Here is a 22,675-nt window from a genome sequence, read left to right as displayed (position 1 = left end):
AGCAGTATAGCCGAAGCAGTATAGCAAACCGAAGCTTTATAGCTCAACATTTTTGCATGAATGGTTTAGCCAAAGAGAACTCAATTGCAGTGCACGCTTGGCCCCGCAAAAACACATTGGCGCGCGGGGGTTGGCTTGGCTGGGAAACTCCCTATATGAAAGCTGAAGGCTATCTAAAATATATGCCTTGTAGGCTAATGCATAATAACAAAATGTGATCATTATATACTGAGCCAAGCTTAAACACAACATGTAAAGTGTTGGTCTCATGTTTCATGAGCTGAAATAAAAGATCCCAGAAATGTTCCATAGGCACAAAAAGCTGTTAGTGAGCATTTCTCCTTTGCTAAGATGATCCATCCACCTGACAGGTGTGGCATATCAAGAAGCTGATTAAACAGCATGAGCAGTACACAGGTGCACCTTGTGCTGGGGACAGTAAAAGGCCACTCTAAAATGTGCAGTTTTGTCACAACTCAATGCCACAGATGGGAGCTTGCAATTGGCATGCTAAGTGCAGGAATGTCCACCAGAGCTGTTGCCAAAGAATTTAATGTTCATTTCTCTCCAATGTCGTTTTAGAGAATTTGTCAGACATGGCCTGCTAGGCAGAGTTGCAAAGAAAAAGCCATATCTCAGACTGGCCAATAAAATGAAAAGATTAAGATGGGCAATATAACTCCGACACTGGACAGAGGAACTCTGCCTAGAAGGCCAGCATCCCGGAGTCGCCTCTTCACTGTTGACGTTGAAACTGGTGTTTTGCGGGTACTATTTAATAAAGCTGCCAGTTGAGGACTTGTGACTCATCTGTTTCTCGAACTAGACACGAATGTACTCTTGCTCAGTTTCCCACTGCTCTTTCTATTCTGGTTAGGGCCAGTTTGTGCTGTTCTGTGAAGGGAGTAGTACACAGCGTTGTACGAGATCTTCAGTTTCTTTGCAATTTCTCACATGGAATAGCCTTTATTTCTCAGAACAAGAATAGACTGACAAGTTTCAGGAGAAAGTTATTTTGTTTCTGGCCATTTTGAGCCTGTAATCGAACCCACAAATGTTGATGTTCCTGATACTCAACTAGTCTAAAGAAGGCCAGTTGTATAGCACAGTTTTCAGCTGTGCTAACCAAAGGGTTTTCTAATGATCAATTAGCCTTTTAAAATGATAAACTTGGATTAGCTAACACAAGGTGCCATTGGAACACAGGGGTGATGGTTGCTGATAATGGGCCTCTGTACGCCTATGTAGATTTTCCATATAAAATCTGCAGATTCCAGCCACAATAGTCATTTACAACATTAACTATGTCTACACTGTATTTCTGATCAATTTGATGTTATTTTAATGGACAAAAAATGTGCTTTTCTTTCAAAAACAAGAACATTTCTAAGTGACCCCAAACTTTTGAACGGGTGTGTGTATATTTGGTATGTATGTATGTACCGTTGAAGTCGGAAGTTTACATACACTTAGGCTGTAGTCAATAAAACTTGTTTTTCAACCACTCCACAAATTTCTTGTTAACAAACTATAGTTTTGGCAAGTCGGTTTGGACATCTACTTTGTGCATTACACAAGTCAATTTTCCAACAATTGTTTACAGACAGATTATTTCACTTACAGTTTACTGTATCACAATTCCAGTGGGTCAGAAGTTTACATACACTAAGTTGACTGTGCCTTTTTAACAGCTTGGAAAATTCCAGAAAATGATGTCATGGCTTCAGAAGCTTCTGATAGGCAAATTGACATCCATTGAGTCAATTGGAGGTGTACCTGTGGATGGATTTCAAGGCCTACCTTCAAACTCAGTGCCTCTTTGCTTGACATCATGGGGAAATCAGCCAAGACCTCAGAAAATATATTGTAGACCTCCACAAGTCTGATTCATCTTTGGGAGAAATGTCCAGACGCCTGAAGGTACCACGTTCATCTGTACAAACAATAGTACGCAAGTATAAACACCATGGGACCACGCAGCCGTCATACCGCTCAGGAAGGAGATGCATTCTGTCTCCTAGAGATTAACGTATTTTGGTGCGAGAAGTGCAAATCAATCTCAGAACAGCAGCAAAGGACCTTGTGAAGATTCTGGAGGAAACGGGTACAAATGTATCTATATCCACAGTTAAACGAGTCCTCAGCAAGGAAGAAGCCACTGCTCCAAATCCGCCATTAAAAAAAGCCAGACTACGGTTTGCAACTGCACATGGTACCTTTTGGAGAAATGTCCTCTGGTCTGATGAAACACAAATAGAACTGTTTGGCCATAATGACCATCGTTATGTTTGGGTGAAAAAGGGGGATGCTTGCAAGCCGAAGAACAACATCCCTACCGTGAAGCACGGGGTGGCAGCATCATGTTGTAGGGGTGCTTTGCTGCAGGAGGGACAGGTGCACTTCACAAAATAGATGATGTGCACTTCACAAAATAGATGGAATCATGAGGGAGGAAAATTATGTGGATATATTGAACAAAAATTATTGAGTCAGCCACCAATTGTGCAAGTTCTCCCACTTAAAAAGATGAGAGGCCTGTAATTTTCATCATAGGTGCCCTTCAAATATGACAAGACAAAATTAGAAAAAAATCCAGAAAATCACATTGTAGGATTTTTAATTAATTAATTTGCAAATTATGGTGGAATATAAATATATGGTCACCTACAAACAAGCAAGATTTCTGGCTCTCACAGACCTGTAACTTCTTCTTTAAGAGGCTCCTGTCCTCCACTCGTTACCTGTATTAATGGCACCTGTTTGAACTTGTTATCAGTATAAAAGACACCTGTCCACAACCTCAAACAGACACACTCCAAACTCCACTATGGCCAAGACCAAAGAGCTGTCAAAGGACACCAGAAACAAAATTGTAGACCTGCACCAGGCTGTGAAGACTGAATCTGCAATAGGTAAGCAGCTTGGTTTGAAGAAATCAACTGTGGGAGCAATTTTTACCAAAATATAACTTTTTGGTAAAAACTCAACTCGTCGTGTTTGTCGTGTGACAAAGAATGCTGAGTTGCATCCAAAGAACACCATACCTACTGTGAAGCATGGGGGTGGAAACATCATGTTTTGGGGCTGTTTTTCTGCAAAGGGGCCAGGACGACTGATCCGTGTAAAGGAAAGAATGAATGGGGCCATGTATCGTGAGATTTTGAGTGAAAACCTCCTTCCATCAGCAAGGGCATTGAAGATGAAACGTGGCTGGGTCTTTCATCATGACAATGATCCCAAACACACCGCCCGGGCAACGAAGGAGTGGCTTCGTAAGAAGCATTTCAAGGTCCTGGAGTGGCCTAGCCAGTCTCCAGATCTCAACCCCATAGAAAATATTTGGAGGGAGTTGAAAGTCCGTGTTGCCCAGCAACAGCCCCAAAACATCATTGCTCTAGAGGAGATCTGCATGGAGGAATGGGCCAAAATACCAGCAACAGTGTGTGAAGACTTACAGAAAATGTTTGACCTCTGTCATTGCCAACAAAGGGTATATAACAAAGTATTGAGAAACTTTTGTTATTGACCAAATACTTATTTTCCACCATAATTTGCAAATAAATTCATAAAAAATCCTACAATGTGATTTTTCTGGATGTTTTTTTTTTTTTCATTTTGTCTGTCATAGTTGAAGTGTACCTATGATGAAAATTACAGGCCTCATCTTTTTAAGTGGGAGAACTTGCACAATTGGTGGCTGACTAAATACTTTTTTGCCCCTGTGTGTGTGTGTGTAATCTAAATCTATGCATAATAACCCAGCGTTCATTAGTTAAATATAAGGCTAATACTGCATTGAATTTATTTCCTGCACTATGTTGCACTAACCACCAGTGATGACAGTTATGCTTTTGGATCCAATATCCCTAAATGGATGTTTATCATCTGCTGAAATGACAAAGTTTCAATTTCTATAGTCATGTTCCAAAGTCTTTTATTTAATTTATTTTTTTGCCTATTTAAAACGACCAAATGTCAGCCTTTTACCAGATCTGAATATTTTTCCATGACCCGTATGCCTAACTGATCAAATTCCTGTGGACTAGGTTATATACATTAATGTTCTGCCCATGAATTAATTTCTTTTAGGCCATAGTGTAAAAAAAACAGCCATACATGGGGCCTCCCGGGTGGCGCAGTGGTCTAGGGCACCAGAGACTCTGGGTTTGCGCCCAGGCTCTGTCGCAGCTGGCCGTGACCTGGAGGTCCGTGGGGCGACGCACAATTGGCCTAGCGTCGTCCGGGTTAGGGAGGGTTTGGCTGGTAGGGATATCCTTGTCTCATCGCGTACCAGCGATTCCTGTGCCAGGCGCAGTGCACGCTAACCAGGTCACCAGGTGCACGGTGTTTCCGCCGACACATTGGTGCGGCTGGCTTCCGGGTTGGATGCGCGCTGTGTTAAAGAAGTGGTGCGGCTTGGTTGGGTTGTGTTTCGGAGGACGCATGGCTTTCGGCCTTCGTCTCTCCCGAGCCCGTACAGTTGTAGCGATGAGACAAGATTGTAACTACTAACAGTTTGAGACCATGAAATTGGAAAAGGGGGTAAAATTATAAAACAAAACAAAAAAAACAGCCATACATGATTTACATTTTTTGATAGACTCATAAACACAAACAAGCACTAGGCTACACAGCTTTTCCCCTCCCAAATACAGGGGAACTCGACATATTACACATATGCCGTCTAAGCCACACACACTGTCAGAGTTCCTTTTGGCACAGTTCTGAAATGGTAACTCCTCCCTCTCCCCCTCTGTATTGCCTCTGTACAGTCTACAGACAAACTGGAACGAGACAGACTGATCCTTTTCCTAAACAAACTCATTCTCAACAAGAAAAATGTGAAGGAGGTGATGGACTCCAATGGAGTTCGCATCCTAGTGGACCTGCTCACCCTGGCCCACCTACACACCAGCCGAGCCACTGTCCCACTACAGGTAGGTCTTTACCGCTGCCCTGTATGAACCACCCAAATGGTAGCATATTCTTCTCATCACATATCAAAAGCTGTATGTTTTGATACAGTTACAGGTGATTGAAGCGTATAGCTGTTGGAATTCAACTCGAATTTTGGCAGCTATATGCCTCAGTAACAGGCCAGTCTGTCTGGTTTCATGCTAATAACATGTCTGTCAGAGCAATGTGATCGAGGCCGGGGCGGACATGAAGAGGGAGAGCGAGAAGGAGTGGTACTTTGGGAACGCGGACAAAGAGAGGAGGGGCCCCTTTAGCTTCGAAGAGGTATGTTTCTATTGAATGCCAAACCAAGACTAATGCTTAGCTCTACTTCAAAAGAAAGCTCTTAGGTCTGATTATCTGGATCCAGTTGCATTAATTCGTTTTTTTGTTGGTATTTCCATGAAAAGGTACATTTTGTAACATGGGTGAACTATCCCTAAGTATGATATCTTTGACTGAACACATGCATGTGCCCTCCAGATGCAGGAATTCTGGAACACAGGAGTGCTGACGGCCAAGACGCGGTGCTGGGCCCAGGGCATGGACGGCTGGCGCCCCCTTCATGCCATCCCCCAGCTCAAGTGGTGCCTGCTAGCCAGCGGGCAGGCAGTGATGAACAAAACAGACCTGGCCACGCTCATCCTCAACATGCTCATCACCATGTGCTCCTACTACCCCAGCAGGTAGGGAGAAGATCATCAGTTATCTCCTTTTCCCCGCTTCTGTTCTCTCTGTCTCTTACTTTCTTTCATTCTTTCTCTTATTCTCTTTCATTCCACCTCTTGCTCTTTCATTCTCACTTTAATTTTCTCCCTCTCTTTTATCCTCTTTCATTTTGTCTCTCACTGAAACCCAGTTTAAAGTGTGCGTATGTCTCCGTCTTTCCCCAAGGGACCAGGACAATGCCATTATTCGTCCCTTACCCAAGATCAAGAGAATGATCAGTGACAACACCTGCCTCCCTCACATTGTCCAGGTGATTGAAACCAACCTATTATCAGCTCCATCTCCCTCCCATAGTTAATAACATTCACATGTTTGGTTGTCATTCAAATCACTATCCTACCACTTTAGCCAGCTGGACTGGTATTCATAAAGGATCTAAGATAAGGTGTGCTGATCTAGGATCAGGTCCCACGCTCCATTGTTTATAATCTAAAAGGTCAAACTTATCTTAGATCAGTACTCCTACTCTGAAACGCTTGAATACGAGCCCTGAAATGTACCGAGTTAAATGTAGACCCAGGTCTCCCTTGTGAAAAATGTCTTCTGACCTCAATGGCACTTCCTGGTTAAATAAAATGTAATGATATGTGTACTATTTCCTCCTCCCTTCTCCAATCAGCTGCTGCTGACCTTTGACCCCATCCTGGTAGAGAAGGTGGCCAACGTGCTGTACCTGGTGATGCAGGACAACCCCAACCTGCAACGCCTCTACCTCACCGGCATCTTCTTCTTCATCATGATGTACACCGGCTCCAACGTGCTGCCTGTGGCCAGGTCAGACTGGTGGAGAGATGCAACCGGACACACACGCATGTCATACACTCACGCACACACTACGATCCACGCATGACCGACTTGCCAAAACTATAGTTTAACAAGAAATTTGTGGTTTAAAAACAAGTTTTAATGACTCCAACATAAGTGTATGTAAACTTCTGACTTCGTGTGTGTCTATCTATCTATCTACAGTGCCTTGCGAAAGTATTCGGCCCCCTTGAACTTTGCGACCTTTTGCCACATTTCAGGCTTCAAACATAAAGATATAAAACTGTATTTTTTTTGTGAAGAATCAACAACAAGTGGGACACAATCATGAAGTGGAACGACATTTATTGGATATTTCAAACTTTTTTAACAAATCAAAAACTGAAAAATTGGGCGTGCAAAATTATTCAGCCCCTTTACTTTCAGTGCAACAAACTCTCTCCAGAAGTTCTATCTATCTATCTATCTATCTTTCTATCTTTCTGATGGCCTACATTATGTCTTGTGGTTTCCTTTAGGTTCCTGAAGTACACTCACCTGAAGCAGGCCTTTAAGTCAGAAGAGGCCAAAGGTACAGACATCGTGCAGCGCAGTGTTCTGGGGCCGGTCCTGCCCGAGGCCATGGTGTGTTACCTGGAAAACTACGAGGCAGAACGCTTTTCCGAGATCTTCCTTGGAGAGTTTGACACGCCAGAGGCCATCTGGAGCAGCGAGATGAGGTAGACAAAAGCTTGCTGTTATTGTCTTTTGCACAGTCTGGAATCAAATCTCAGGCACTATCCCCAATTCTTTATTTTTACTGGATTTGAAGGACCAGATGGTGTTGAAGGAATGTTTTAGGACCAAGTCTCTCTCTCTCTCTCGTCTACACATCTGCCTCGGCCCCCCCTCAAAGGCGGATGATGATAGAGAAGATTGCGGCCCATCTGGCCGACTTCAGCCCACGGCTGTACAGCAACACGCGGGCCCTCTACCAGTACTGCCCCATCCCCGTGGTCAGCTTCCCCCAGCTGGACAACGAGCTCTTCTGCAACATCTATTACCTCCGGCACCTGTGTGACGCCAACCGCTTCCCGAACTGGCCCATCCGAGAGCCCGTATGTTGATGTTAACTGTGCGTGTGTGCATGCAACTATATGATGGTAGAATGGGCTTGTGAGAGGCTGATTGACAAATGAAAGTGTGTTTTGGAAGCGTTTCCGACTGCAGCACCTATACTAAAAGTGTATATGAAAGGGATGGAGACCTTAATAGTGCTATCATCATTGGTCTCTATTGTATTCTGCCTCCTGCAGGTGAAGCTGCTGAAGGATGCCCTGGAGGCCTGGAAGAAGGAGGTGGAGAAGAAGCCTCCCTCCATGTCTGTAGATGATGCCTACGAAGTCCTCATCCTGCCCAAGGGTCAGGGACAGTAAGTGGCCATTCATATATGAGAAGATAAATGCACTTCTCCCTTCCCTCTGTCATCTCTCCTCTACAAGATGTCTATTGGTACTCTGTAGATGGAATATTTAAGATTTTCTGATTGTTATACAATTGTTTTTCCACAGGCATGAGGAGAGTAAGATCAGGAAGGCCTACTTCAGACTGGCACAGAAGTACCATCCGGACAAGAACCCAGAGGGCAGGGTATGTTACCTCACCATTGCTACTTCCCAGGTGGCACCTTATTCCCTATGTAGTGCACTATATAGGGCAGTGGTCACAAACAAAACTTGAAACATGTTTTTTTTTGTTTTCCATCGCATGACCAAATGAACATGACCCTATATTATTGGGCCTTCTGTGTTGTGTGGCTGGTCGATCTTCAACCATCCTAGTCGGTCCCCAAACATTTCTGTAAAAAACCCAACGATTAAGCCTCACATTACTATTTTTTTGTCATTCGTCTCACACTGTTGGCGGTAGGCGCACTTGTTCCCATTTTTAACCATTTAATGTGTCTGAAGCTATAAACTCCACCTTTCCGGTATGCCCGGACAGCAAATCAAGTGCGCCTACAGCCGGCTAATCGGATAGCTCAGATTACCGTTTCTGAAGCTTCCTCGAGCACACAGCAAAGTAGATACTGTCAACAAAAACTGTAAAGAGCAGCTGTTTCTATGAGTGAGTTCATGTTTAAGTTTTTACTCTGCACCGTCAACACTTTTTATTCAACACTTTTATAAGCCAATAAATGTGCTGCTGCCTACTCGCGCTACAACCAGCACTGCAGCGAATGAGTGTATCGATAGGCTTGCATTATTCATGTTAGCGACTTGGGTAATTTTTCATATGGAGGGAAGTTTCACTTTCTCTGGTCATAGCAGTTACAACATGAATTTGTGCATGAGGCAGAAATAATGCGGTGTGACTAGAGTTTCCCCATCAGCTGGAAGACGGTGTCCCCTTTTTGGTCAGTCTCAGTGGAGGGAGAGCAGAGGGACATTGAGCAAAGCAATTTATTTTAAATTAGGCCCACTTGGCTGTGCCTTACAAGTAATACAACAACTGTTCTATTACCAGTTTGATCATATACCACAAGTTTTGAAATATAATTTTTAAATGGTCTGAGAATAACAACAATGTCATGTTTTTATCTGAGCGGTGGATCTCGGCGTCCATTTTGACTCAAAGTGACCACAGATATCGGGATTAGGATGCCGTTTGGGGCATAGCTATTATCATCAGTTTGAGCAGTTTTCCCCTCCTGTCTTGGAGCATTTACTTTCATTGTTCAGAGTTGTGTCTGTGTTCATGGCTGTGTCTCTTTGTGTGTTCAGGACATGTTTGAGAAGGTGAACAAGGCCTATGAGTTCCTGTGCACCAAGTCGGCCCGCATTATTGATGGCCCCGACCCTGAGAACATCATCCTCATCCTCAAAGCCCAGAGCATCCTCTTCAACAGACACAAACAAGGTCTGACATTCTAATACTCTCTGCACCATTCTGCATTGTCTGTAGTATTGTATTTTTTATGTTATTAATGTGAATTGGACATAAAAACAGACAACAATTATAATGTCAGGGCATATTAACTTGCATTGGTTTTTGGACGCAAATGCTAAAAGGTTAGCATTTGGAGACGGTGGCCATGTAAATAAAACCAAAGGATGGATTGCTATCTTACCTTGTCCATAGACTGCTTACAGGCCAAATAAACCTATATGTTGTTTTGTAAATTGGGTGAACTATCCCTTTAAGGCAAGCTCTTGTTATCCTTTGTCGACAGAACTGGAACCTTACAAGTACGCCGGCTACCCAATGCTCATCAAGACCATCACCATGGAGACAGGTGACGAGCAGCTGTTCTCCAAGACCTCCCCCCTGCTCCCAGCTGCAATCGAGCTGGCCTTCCACACGGTCAACTGCTCTGCCCTCAACGCTGAGGAACTACGCAGAGAACGCGGCATTGAGGTAAAACTAACAACACTACTGGCTGTTCACATATCAGGGTCATATTCAATGAAAGTAAATGACTATAACAGGGAGAGGTGTCCAATAAGAAATGTTAGTTTTTCATTTTCCGTTGCAAAACATTTTACTACGTTTTGAAACCATGTGCGCTAATAAATACAATTCAGATATTGCAACAATCTTCACCTTTTGTGATCGACATTCTTACATTTATACTTTTCTGGTGTATAACATAGTCCACCAAAAATATCCCTCTCCCATTTCCACCAGATTCTGTTGGACGCCCTATCCCGGTGTGTCGCTGTTTTAACCACTTCCAGCAAGTCTGATGACATGGCTGTTCAAGTAAGACCACCACAGTGCCAGGACGTGGTGGAGTGGTAACACTCCCTGGCACGTCTTATATACGATTCCCCCACCGGAGACAAGGATTCAATTCTTGTGTTTACCCTTTCTATTCTTTATCCCACTTGCTTGTCTCCCCTTCTAATTTCCTTACTGTCTGAATAAAGTGTAAAATCACATTTAAAAAAATATATATATATTTAACAACACACCAGATACACAAACATCCCTCTGTCACACTAATTTCACTGTATTCTAACCCATACATGTCAGCCTGGAAATGAGTGTTACTGTTCAGTGTCGTTAATGGGCTGTGTTATTTTGTCTGTTCCTAGGTGTGTGGCCAGGTGTGTAAGTGCTACAGTGTAGCGGCTCAGTTTGAGGAGTGCCGGGAGAAGATCATCGAGCTGCCCAACATCATCAGGGATCTGTGTCACATGCTCTACTATGGGAAGGTGAGACCTCTACTTAATCATGTAACAACACCTTATATCTCTGGCTCTGTATGTACTAATGAGATACCACTCTGTCATCCAATGCAGAAAGGACACCAACTTGTACTTCCAAAAAGTGGCATTTTAAATGTGAGCACACACCTTCAATTGATAGCAATCATCTCTCTCTCTCTCTCTCTCTCAGGGTCTCCAGCGGACAGCGGCACTGGCCGTGCAGTGCGTCAGCTCCTTCGCCGTGGACTACTTCCTGCAGACGCACCTGTACCATGCCGGCGTGCTCTGGCACCTCCTGGTGCATCTGTTCAACTATGACTACACGCTGGAGGAGAGCGGCGTGGCCACCAGCCAGGACACCAACCAGCAGGAGATGGCCAACAGCCTGGCCAAGCTCAGCCTGGTGGCCCTCAGTCGTCTGGGGGGCTACACCCCGACACCCCCACCCCCTGGAGATGGAGGTGTAGTGGAGACTAACGGGGTGGAGGGGCAACCCCCGGAGAACCCTACAATTCGTAAGAGCCTGGCGGCCATGCTCACACCCTATATATCGAGGAGGTTAGGGTCAAGGGCACCGGCAGAGGTGAGTGATATTGGAAAAGGTGAAAGGGAATATGTAGATTAGACACAATTACACATACTCATAGACCCACTAGTTAAAACACTCTTGAGGATATACTCTGATATGCCACACACACTCACACACACTCACTCACTCATGCAGCTGTCCCATGTATTTTCCCCTGTGTGTCATACTAGGTATTGAAGCTGCTGAACAGCAACTCAGAGAACCCTTACCTGATCTGGAACAACGGGACCCGGGCCGAGCTTCTGGAGTTCCTAGAGGCCCAGCAGGAGGCCAACATCAGGAGGGTGAGCAGAGCACTTGGACTGACTCTAGAATGTGGCTACGTCCCAAATGGCACCTTTTTCCCTGTATAGTGCCCTACTTTTGACCCGGGTCCATTTGGGATGCTGCAATGGACATCTGTGTTATGATCACTGTAAAAGTGTATTATTAGGCCTGTATATAGAAATGTGTCTCTGTCTTAGGGGGATAACGATAAGAGCTTTGGCTCAGAGTTTGTGTTCAGTGACCATGGTAAAGAGCTTATCGTGGGCGAGGTCTTTGTCCGCGTCTACAACGAGCAGCCTGCCTATCCTCTAGAGGTGAGCCCCAACACTCAGTTTAGTGTCAAACCAAGCCCCATACTCGTCACTGTCAACCATTGTTCAATCAAATTGGTACTAACAACATTGTCATGCCATTAAGTAGCACACAGTCACGGTAATCCATTTGCTTCACGCAGCTCACAGTAATATCTGAAAACCTGCAGGTAATTATCTGGTAATGCGTACAGTACCAGTCAAAAGTTTAGACACACCTTATGTTTTTTCTTTATTTTTACTTTTTAGTTTCTACATTGTAGAAACTGTTAAGGAAGACATCCAAAATATGAAATAACATATATGGAGTCAGGTAGTAACCAAAAAAGTGTTAAACAAATCAAAATGTATTTTATATTTGAGATTCTTCAAAGTAGTGTGAGTGGACCAAGTACTTGGAGGTTGCTCTAAAGCGGAAAGGTGGAATGAACTTGTCAAGAGCAAGTTTTCTTAATTTAACAAAGTTCTCTATTGAGGTATTTTTCCTTCTCAAACACTCCAACACAATCAAGGATGATATCCCAAGGAAAACACATCTTCACAACAACAAGGAAGACAAGGTGAGTATCTTTAAACTATAACATAAATCACTGGTGTGTCACCGCCTTCACGATCCGTCCATGGAGAGCCCCCTTCGGGTGGTTGCCCGGATCAGTGGTGACCATTCCCTAGAGGTGGTGTGTCCCCTTCTCCCTTCCAAAAGGTACGTCCTCTCCTTTGTAGAAGCAAACACTTTTTTTTCTCCCCCCTCTGCCAGTTCCCTCCTCGCTCTTGTAGGGGGAAGAGAATAGCTCATTAGTACCGTCAGCTGGCCTTAATTGCCTCTGATCACCTTCACTCACATGCCGGGTTGGGCTACTGTCTGTGGGAGCAAACAGTAGCCACCTCTGGTGGTCCTTCCACAGTAGCCACCATTTGACAGCTTTGCACACTCTTGGCATTCTCTCAACCAGTTTTACCTGGAATGCTTTTCCAGCAGTCTTGAAGGAGTTCCCACAAATGCTGATCACTTGTTGGCTGCTTTTCCTTCACTCTGCGGTCCATCTTATCCCAAACCATCTCAGTTGGGTTGAGGTTGGGTGATTGTGGAGGCCAAGTCATCTGATGCAGCACTCTATCACTCTCCTTCTTGGTCAAATACCCCTTACACAGCCGGGAGGTGTTTTGCGTCATTCTCCTGTTGAAAAACAAATGATAGTCCCACTAAACGCAAACCAGATAGGATGGCGTATCGCTGCAGAATGCTGTGGTAGCCATGCTGGTTAAGTGTGCCTAAATAAATCACAGACCGTGTAGTGTAATCAGAAAAGCATCCCCACATCATGCCACCTCCTCCATGCTTCACTGTGGGAACTGCTCATGCGGAGCTCATCCGTTCACCTACTCTGTGTCACAAAGACACGGCGGTTGCAACCAAAAATCTCAAATTTGGACTCAACAGCCCAAAGAACAGATTTCCACCGGTCTAATGTCCATTACTTGTGTTTCTTGGCCCAAGCAAGTCTCTTCTTATTGGTGTTCTTTAGTAGTGGTTTCTTTGCAGCAATTTGCGCATGAAGGCCTGATTCACACAGTCTCCTCTGAAAAGTTGATGTTGAGATGTGTCTGTTACTTGAACTCTGAAGCATTTATTTGGGCTGCAATTTCTGAGGCCGGTAACTCTAATAAACTTATCCTCTGCAGCAGAAGTAATTTTGGGTCTTCCTTTCCTGTGGCGATCCTCATGAAAGCCAGTTTCATCATAGCAATTGATGGTTTTTGCAACTGCACTTGAAGAAACGTTCTAAGTTCTTGACATTTTCCGTACTCACTGACCATCATGTCTTAAAGTAATGATGGACTGTCATTTCTCTTTGCTTATTTGAGCTGTTCTTGCCATAATATGGACTTGGTCTTTTACCAAATAGGGCTATCTTCTGTATACCACCCCAACCTTGTCACAACACAACTGATTGGCTCAAACGCATTAAGAAGGAAATAAATTCCACAAGTTAACTTTTAGCGAGGCACACCTGTTAATTGAAATGCATTCCAGGTGAATAACTCATGAAGCTGGCTGAGAGAATGCCAAGAGTGTGCAAAGATGTTATCAAGGCAAAGGGCGGCAACTTTGAAGAATCTCAAATTTATCATTTGTTTCACACTTTTTTGGTTACTACATGATTCCATACAGTATGTGTTATTTCATAGTTTTGATGTCTTCACTATTATTCTACAATGTAGAAAATAGTAAAAATAAAGAAAATCTCTGGAATGAGTAGGTCTGTCCAAACTTTTGACTGGTACTGTATGTATTTAGCTATAACCATGTAATTAAATAGAACACTAGTAATTTGATGTATTTCTATGGTTATAACCATCCAAATATTTAGTTTAAACATCAGATCAGATGTTATAGGCCTTGTTATTAGTCTGTAACAATGTCTCCCTGTTGATTATGGTCCAGTACCCCAAGGCATTTGCGGCCAGCCTGCTGGACTATGTGGGCTCCCAGGCCCAGTACCTCACCACCCTGCTGGCCATGTCCCAGAGCAACAAGGTGGAGTCCCAGCAGCACGCAGAGAGGCTCCACAGGGCTGAGATGGCCCTGGAGGCCTTGCGCAACGTCATTAAGAACAACCCAGGTACTGTATAATATACAACCACTGCTCATTCTTTTAAAAAATGCTTCGCTTTTTTCATTACCTGAATGTGTGCTCTGTGACCTGTGTTGACCCCAGGTTCGGAGACCGAGTGCATCGGCAATTTCAAGCTGCTCTTCTCCTTGTTACGGGTTCACGGGGCTGGGAAGGTGCAGCAAATAGCTTTGGAGGTACAGTGACTCTCTCAACTCAAATGTGCTCTCTCTCACTCTCTCTCACTCTCTCACTCTCTCTCTCACTCACTCTCACACACACACACACACACACACACACACACATATATTCACTCTTTGTTTTTCTCCCCAAGGTTGTGAACACGGTCACCTCCAACCAGGAATGTGTGGCCAACATCGCTGAGTCCCTGGTGCTGTCCAACCTACTGGTGCTGCTGCACTCCTTGCCTTCCAGTAAGACCACATAACACCTACTTCATCTACTACTCCTTTCTACGATATACACTATTCAAAACCTGTCTGATTTTATGTATTCCTTTCAGGCCGGCAGCTTGTACTGGAAACCTTGTACGCCTTGACCTCCAACACCAAGATAGTCAAAGAAGCTATGGCTAAGGGTCAGTATTATGCAGATTTGTTCTTGAATATCCAGTATTATAGTAACTGCCAAAATAAAGGAAACACCAGCATAAAGTGTCTTAGTAGGGCGTTGGTCCACCACAAGCCACCAGAACAGCTTCAATGCGCCTTGGAATCGACAATGGCACATTTCCATACAGGATTTACCCCTTTTTTATTTACATTTTTTACCAAAAGGGTCAAACTTTTCTGTTTACATCTATGCGGGCTGGCACCTGTCTCTCACTGGGCGAAGCCAGGCCACTGGTACTTTTCAGCTCTCATTTACATAACAATGGCTAGCTGTGAACTGTAACACCTTCTCACAAAGCAACTATTTTCCCTACTATAACATAAGGGTGTATATACTAGTGTAACACTGGTGTTGGTCTAAAAGCAGCACAAGTCTCTGGAAATCTATTGGAGGAATGCAACACTATTCTTCCATGATGGTGGTGGAAAACGCTCTCTCCGGCTCTCCCCCAGAATCTTTCGTAAGTGTTCAATTGGGTTAAGATCTGATGACTAAGAGACCCACACACACTTTAAACCTCCGATGCTCCTTTTGAGACTCCTCTTTCAAAGTCAGCCATCGTAGCCAAAATAATGGGCAAATGGGCATTTTTATACATGACCAGATGTTAATTGCTTAATTAACTCAGAAACCCCACCTGTGTGGAAGCCCCTGCTTTATATCCCTCATTTACTCAAATGTTTCCGCTATTTTGCAGTTACTTGTATCATCATCTGTTGTCATGGGTAACTCTCCAGGGATTGACAATAACGATTTTCCTCTTGTCGAAGACAAGTAAAAAAAAATGTTAAAAAAAATGGAGACGCCTGAAAATGTAGCCAAACTTTGAGACCTTTAATTACATAAATATAGGCTATACGCTAGTCATGTTTTACAAATATAATGAAGGATAGTTCAACTTTAATCTTAAAGGCTTGATTCTATCAACATATTCGAGGCAAGGTTCGTTCAGATAAAATGGTCACAACAGAACGGTTATGTACGGTGTTGCGCACCGTACAGTACATAACCCACATTGAATCTGAGCAAGAGGCAGTCAGCGTTTTGAAACTATTTAAGCATAAACGTACTGTTTAAAACCTGGAAATGTTATGTCATATTATGAAGCATGTCTTACCTTGTTTCAAAGTAGCCTAGCCAAAATAGAACCATAGAAATGTGGAGGGAATTATTTACAAACACTTAATATGCCCTTAAAACCAGCATTTTTCTCATGTTCTCGTTATTTTATTGTCCAACAGACAAATGCATAAATCCTAGTCATATTAGTAGGCCTAACCAATGCTAGTTGATTCATGTTTAGATCTCCCCGCTTTCTTAATTTCGAACAGATATTTTCATCTGTCAGTTGAAACTGCTTATGCGTGCGGTGCGCTTTTGAGAATGGTGTTTTCCCTCTGATTGCATTTTGGAACGTTTGCGTGTAGCCTACAGCCATGTGCACATTGTTGCGCTTATAATATGAAGAAATACAACTTGATCAACATTTTAAGCTAACCGGTCTGATCTGTTTCATCAGCCTCATTGCTTTTTTACGTATTTTTTTTATGTGGTTGTATGAATTTTGTATTTGTCATCCCAGAACTGTCCCAGAGTTCGTTTTGAACCATAGACATATTTATTTTTATCATCCCAGGAAAGAGCTTCACTTTTTTAGCCACTTTTCCTTTGGACAAGTAGGACAGATTTTTCATGTCAAACTCTGCCCTCCCCCTCTTCCTCCAGGTGCATTGATCTACCTACTGGACCTCTTCTGTAACTCCACCCACCCCCAGGTGCGCTCCCAGACGGCCGAGCTCTTCTCCAAGATGACCTCAGACAAGCTGGTTGGGCCAAAGGTCAGTCAGTATCCTTGCGTGGCTTGCCATAGGAAGAGAGCGATCACTCTGTAGAGAATACTTTAGCTCTGCATCCCAAATGGCACCTTATTCACCATATATTGCACTACTTTTTGGCTAGGGCCCTGTTTTCTTTCTCCCTCATCCTTATCCCTCTCTCCCCCTCAGGTGCGTTTGACTCTGATGCGTTTCCTGCCCGGCGTGTTCATGGACGCTATGCGGGACAACGCGGAGGCGGCGGTGCACATCTTCGAGGGGACACATGAGAACCCCGAGCTCATCTGGAACGACGGCTCTCGGGAGACTGTCTCCACCACCGTCCGGGAGATGATGCTCGAGTACGCAAACTTTCTTTCTGGGCTTCTCTCTTATTGACCATGTGATTTGTATCTTTTGTCTCATGTTTTTCTCCCTTTTACTCTGCAGGCACTTTAAGCAGCAAAAGGATAATCCTGATGTTAGCTGGAGAGTAAGTTCAAATCAATAAATGGAGCCATATTCATGTAAATGTGATGGATATCTTATTTGCTACTAATACTTTTCGCTGTGTAGTAAACGGTGAATAAGGTGACCTGATAAATGCCCAAAGGAATCAGCGTAAACAACAGTAATCACATTAATTACACGGTGTGTTAATATTACAATGTTAACTGTGTTTGCAGCTGCCCGAGGAGTTCACGGTGGCGTACGGGGACGGGCAGGGTGAGCTGGCGGTGGGTGGAGTCTTCCTGCGTATCTTCATCGCTCAGCCGGGCTGGGTGCTTCGCAAACCCCGGGAGTTTCTAGTGTCCCTCCTGGAGACCATTACTGAGCTATTTGAGACTAACAATCCCAATGTGAGGACACACGCACACATTCATATCCTTGCCACCATGAAATTGTCTCACTGAGTGAATTAAAGCACATTTCTCACACACACACACACACACACACACACACACACACACACACACACACACACACACACACACATATATTTCCTGTAACTGAGCAGGAAAATATCTATTGTCATCTCATAAAAGACCCTGTACAGAATATCCACTTCTATGCTTGTACGCTAACATCTCAATTTCTAACCATCGCTGCTCATTTCTAACAGGGTGAGGCCCTGGAGACAGTTACCACAGCGGCGGTGTGTTTGTTCAGCACCCAGACACAGCTGTGTGATCAGGTCCCTCCCCTGGGACACCTGCACCGCATCCTGGCAGCACTGACCCACAAGAACAACGCCGTGCCCAAGAGCTCTATCCGCCTCATCCACGTGCTCTCAGATAATGAGGTGAGATCACAGTCTATGGTGGCTTTCCACAACATGAGATGATATTCTATATGACAGACAGGGTGACCAGATCGACCATAAGCTAGTTTAGCAAGCTATGATTGGCTGATGTATTAATGTAGCTGTATAACTACGACCAAGTCAACTTTAACTACATATAGAGTCTACAATAGTCTTGATTTGATTGTAATGAGGTCAACAATCTTCCCATGTACACTAAATCTGTTTTATATTTATTTTTTGTCACACTTAGAAGTGTATAACAAGTCTAATGCTGTGTTTTTGTGTGTCTGTTTGTGTACACCTGTATGTGCGCGCGCAGCAATGTGTGCGCTCTATGGCGTCTCTGGAGACCATCGGTCCTCTGATGAGTGGGATGAAGATGAGGGCGGACATGGCAGGACTGGCCTGTGAGGCGCTGAACCGCATGTTCCAGAGAGAGCAGACAGACCTCGTGTCTCAGGTAGCTCATCTCTGTCATTTGTTGAGTCCCAAATGACACACTATTCTTTATGCAGTGCACTACTTTTGGCCAGGGCCCATAGTTCTCCGATCAGAAGTAGTGCACTATATAGGGATTAGGGTACCATTTGAGGTTAACACAGTTAAATTTTCTCAACATTTTTTCCCCCTGTTTATTCCTTAGGGGAAAACACAGGGTGTGCTTGCGTTCGACCCTTTTTTACTTGTTATTCCATGTCATTTGAGTGTTTTTATGGGTTCCTACATGCACACATAGGCCCTCCGAGTGGAGTTGGTGCCGTACCTCCTGCGGCTACTGGAAGGAATTGGACTGGAGACCTTAGACAACCCCTCGGCCACCAAGGCTCAGATCGTCAAGGCTCTCAAGTCCATGACACGCAGTCTGCACTATGGAGAACAGGTTAGGCACCATGACTATGTCAGTCAATATATCAATCCGTATATCAACAATATATTGCAGTACTTACTGTGTGTCATTTCCCCGCGGGACATTAAAGTTGATCTTATCCTATCCTCACTGCTACTGTACACTTCTATCAGTCTGAGAGGTCCTGTGTTGCAGGTGAATGAAATCCTGAATCGGTCTACTGTGTGGAGTGCCTTCAAAGACCAGAAGCATGACCTGTTCATCTCCGAGTCCCAGACTGCAGGGTACATCACAGGTGGGGATGTAATCCACAGACACACACAGTATATTAAGCACTACAAAGAGGGGGCATTGTACAAGCCCAATCTGAATCCCTTTGTTCTACTATGCTTCCATTGAGCACTTTGTGGCTGCTGACTCCTCACTTAGTGCCTCTCAGCCTTATACCCTCCTCCCTATTTTTCCTCTCTGTTTTCCTCTCTTCCTCCTGTTCTTTCCCTTTGTCTTCCTCCACGTTTCCTTCTTACTCAGGTGTGTCCACTCCCTCTCTCATGGCGGCCAGCAGCCCCCTGCGGACTGGGCTGTAGTTTCCTATGCATGGTCCTCCCAGCACTCCTCTCTTTGCTCTGACTGCAGGTAGACTTTGTCCTTGCTCCCCCCCCCACCCACCATCCCTCCACCTCAACTCATTTTCCTGTGGCCCTCCCATCTTGTGCCACTGCTCCGTTTTTCCATTTCCACTTTCCCAAACACAACACATCTCATCACTTTAGCACAAGTCAATGAGGGAATCCTTTGAACCAGTGATGGGGAAGCCCTTAATAAAGTCAAGTGGCCCTAATAAAGTCAACAGTGGCCCTAATAATAAAGTCAACAGTGGCCCTAATAAAGTCAACAGTGGCAATATGCTTGCTGATGGTTTAGGTAGCAATAGTTCATATACTCGTATGCCATCTCCACTACCACCTCTCACACCGCCAGCCCTGTAACATAACATAATAACCACACAATGTAACATCTTCAACAGATAATCTAGTGTTGACCTCAGTCCTTACCACTCATCTTGTGCATTCAATTTCAGTAGTCAGCCTTGAGCATTCCTCAGTCTCTCATCCCCTGTCTCTTTTTGTTTGGCTGTCTCCTTCAGGTCCAGGAGTCGCTGGCTACCTTACAGCAGGAACCGGCTCCACAGTGCTGCCCAGCATTCCGCCCCCTGTGGACAATGACATTGGAGACTCAGGCTGAAAGACTGACTGACAGGCGGACTGAGAGAGAAGTGCTCAGCCCTCCAGACTGATCTGCTGCTCCAAGGCTGCAGCTCAGACTGCTCAGCTCCACGAAAGAGGGAGGATGGAGAGGGGACATCACAGACTGTCCCCAAAATGTCCGTTGTCGCCACACCTTCAAAATGTCACGGTCCTTCCCCTGCCCCCTCCAAAATACAATCAGTCTTCGTAAATCCGTCTTAAAGCAAATTATAAAACTTGTCGTCAACCTTCAATTTTTGTTTTTGTGCTCCTTTGTGTCTTCCAATGAGACAACACATAGTTTACTTTTATATGAATATATTTTTTACTCTTAATTTTTGTGGATTTAAAGACAAAACAGACTGAAGATCTATGTAAATTTGGACCTGTCTCGCACTCCATTCTCTTCTTCCTTTCCTCCATCATGCCTGGTCTCACTACCCTGCCTGGTCACATACATCCTCACACCCCCCAGTCCTGAAGGAGGGTACTCTATCTGGCCTGGACATGTGATCACTGACTGAAAAAAGATACACTTTAATCTCCACTCACCTGTTCGCAGGAGGCATCCAGTCATGCATCGAAAACATTTCCTAAATGTATGTTGTTTTGGTGTCGTATGGAAAAGGTTGAAAAAAGAATTGTAAGAAGTAACTCTCAGAATTATGGTGAATTAAGACTGCCCTTTTTGAAGTGGCTATATGTGTGCGTTCGTTGTCTGTTTGTCTTACCCTCACCATGATGATCTTGATCCATACTTTGCTCTGCTCACTATCTATTTGAAGGTTGCCCTTTCTGCGGCTGCTGAGAATCTTTTTCTACGTCATTTTCCTTCTCCAGAATGCAAAAAGCACTCAAATATTTATAGGTAAATAACGGCCTTTACCAACAGAAATGAGCTTCTCTGCTAAGACATTTGGAAAGAAACTGACTTTGATTATACATCTGTGAAAGACTAGTGCAATTGGGAAATGTTTGATGTATTATGACATATATAAGCTTTCTATATTAAATGTACATAAATAAAAGTTACACTTGTACATAAGATTTTAAGAATAAAAGGGAACCCACAATGTTCTTTCCATCAGAATGTCTATTGCCAATTAAACTGAAGAGTGAATAACAATATAAAGTACAGTACAATAAGAGAAATGTCAAACTTTATACCAGAGTGGGGTATAGCAACAGTACATACATTGACAGAGCAAGCAAACCCTTGTGCCATAAAGGTCCAGAATCTTGGGCTCAAGTACACATACAGCACCAGTCAAAAGTTTTGGACACACCTACTCATTCAAGGGTTTTTCTTTATTTTTACTACATTTCTACATTGTAGAGTGATAGTGAAGACAACTATGAAATAAGTGGGAAATCGTGTTGGTTTTGAATGTATTTCCATTCCTGCGAGCAGGGCACGCACATTCATATGCCCTTTTCTTAGGACCCCCAAAATCTCACTTCCTTCTACATTTTATTACGATTTCCTCGCGCGAATAACAACGAAGCAACAGCTGGCGACTTTCTAACCTCAAGGTGACTGAACTGTTGCTTTTTCGGAATTGTTGTACACTGTGATCGAGACGAATGACCTGTTTAATTACGATAACAATGAGTGTTTGTCCAGGTTTTAGACATTTTGATGCTCATCAACCTCTGAATGACAAGTTCGTAAATTAAGTCTGTCACACTTAATTTGGCCTCTCGCGAGCTCGACTAATTTTACTCCTGTTAGTGCTAGATAACTAACGCGCGCTAGCTAGCTAGCTAAGCTATTTATTTGCTGGCTAAAGGAATAAGCTAATGTTGGAGGTCTTATAAGGTAAGAACAGTGGTTAAGCTGAACTGCCCCCCCCCCCCCTCTTCCCAGACGTTTTGAGCACAACTATGCACGTTCTCAGAGCAGAAAGTGACTGTCAATGCTATCATGACTTATCAGTTAACTAGCTAACTACTGTAGCTAAGTATGTTGTAGCTAACGCCATAGTCACTGACAGCAAAATAAGCTAGCTAACGTTACCAACATGTCAACGTCGTGTTATATTCTCTGTAGTTAGCTAACGTTAGATATGTCCTGCATTAAAAAGCCTGCTAGCCATATGACTGTTCCTATATCCATATAGCTAGCAGTTAACGTTACACTTCTGCCACATTGCAGGTTTATCATGTGAAAAGGAGATTGAGAAGACTTCATTAAGTTTGTAGACGTCAATGGACGAAAGACGGACCTTGCTGTCAAGGCCTATGAGGTGAGTTTCATGTGTATTATAGTGCCAGTGACACTTACTGTAGTGTCCACGATTAGGCTAACCACTAACATTTGACAGTAACGTTACAGTGAGTGATCATGCTTCTTGAATCTTGTATGTCTAGCTGTGTCAGTGTGTCAGGGAGTGAACGTTATTCATT

General features: G+C 43.9%; 2 protein-coding genes across 28 annotated transcripts in view; both read left to right on the top strand.

Annotated features, from left to right (window-relative positions):
• LOC110535661 (dnaJ homolog subfamily C member 13) overlaps positions 1-21,360 on the top strand; it is a 74,211-nt gene extending 52,851 nt beyond the window's left edge. For 14 of the 20 annotated variants that reach the window (XM_090190048.1, XM_090190047.1, XM_090190046.1 and 11 more), the window contains 30 exons: positions 4,773-4,937; positions 5,137-5,241; positions 5,440-5,642; positions 5,851-5,935; positions 6,305-6,459; positions 6,969-7,169; positions 7,346-7,547; positions 7,746-7,861; positions 8,001-8,079; positions 9,213-9,348; positions 9,662-9,846; positions 10,117-10,191; positions 10,527-10,646; positions 10,831-11,223; positions 11,400-11,513; positions 11,694-11,810; positions 12,320-12,367; positions 14,254-14,431; positions 14,528-14,619; positions 14,757-14,856; positions 14,946-15,020; positions 16,781-16,893; positions 17,062-17,231; positions 17,320-17,362; positions 17,556-17,729; positions 17,993-18,172; positions 18,495-18,635; positions 18,912-19,055; positions 19,218-19,317; positions 20,170-21,360. In XM_090190048.1, coding sequence (XP_090046174.1) covers positions 4,773-4,937; positions 5,137-5,241; positions 5,440-5,642; positions 5,851-5,935; positions 6,305-6,459; positions 6,969-7,169; positions 7,346-7,547; positions 7,746-7,861; positions 8,001-8,079; positions 9,213-9,348; positions 9,662-9,846; positions 10,117-10,191; positions 10,527-10,646; positions 10,831-11,223; positions 11,400-11,513; positions 11,694-11,810; positions 12,320-12,367; positions 14,254-14,431; positions 14,528-14,619; positions 14,757-14,856; positions 14,946-15,020; positions 16,781-16,893; positions 17,062-17,231; positions 17,320-17,362; positions 17,556-17,729; positions 17,993-18,172; positions 18,495-18,635; positions 18,912-19,055; positions 19,218-19,317; positions 20,170-20,267 — 4,107 coding nt within the window. In that variant the 3' untranslated portion in view covers positions 20,268-21,360. Of the gene's footprint in view, positions 1-4,772; positions 4,938-5,136; positions 5,242-5,439; positions 5,643-5,850; positions 5,936-6,304; positions 6,460-6,968; positions 7,170-7,261; positions 7,548-7,745; positions 7,862-8,000; positions 8,080-9,212; positions 9,349-9,661; positions 9,847-10,116; positions 10,192-10,526; positions 10,647-10,830; positions 11,224-11,399; positions 11,514-11,693; positions 11,811-12,319; positions 12,368-14,253; positions 14,432-14,527; positions 14,620-14,756; positions 14,857-14,945; positions 15,021-16,780; positions 16,894-17,061; positions 17,232-17,319; positions 17,363-17,555; positions 17,730-17,992; positions 18,173-18,494; positions 18,636-18,911; positions 19,056-19,217; positions 19,318-19,553; positions 19,659-20,169 lie in introns of those variants that run through there. The other 6 variants (XM_090190054.1, XM_090190051.1, XM_090190049.1 and 3 more) reach the window with 4 other exon arrangements.
• A 95-nt stretch (positions 21,361-21,455) lies between these two features.
• Positions 21,456-22,675, top strand: part of LOC110535660 (DNA topoisomerase 2-binding protein 1) — a 128,160-nt gene continuing 126,940 nt past the window's right edge. For 3 of the 8 annotated variants that reach the window (XM_090190058.1, XM_090190066.1, XM_090190067.1), the window contains exons 1-2: positions 21,562-22,088; positions 22,425-22,515. The gene's annotated coding sequence lies outside the window, so the exon portion shown is untranslated. Of the gene's footprint in view, positions 22,089-22,424; positions 22,516-22,675 lie in introns of all 8 variants that reach the window. The other 5 variants (XM_090190071.1, XM_090190069.1, XM_090190068.1 and 2 more) reach the window with 4 other exon arrangements.

Source organism: Oncorhynchus mykiss, chromosome 11, assembly GCF_057628025.1.
Source record: "Oncorhynchus mykiss isolate SJ-2025 chromosome 11, ASM5762802v1, whole genome shotgun sequence".
NCBI classification, from domain to species: domain Eukaryota; kingdom Metazoa; phylum Chordata; class Actinopteri; order Salmoniformes; family Salmonidae; genus Oncorhynchus; species Oncorhynchus mykiss.
This window is presented reverse-complemented; position numbering and strand designations above follow the sequence as displayed.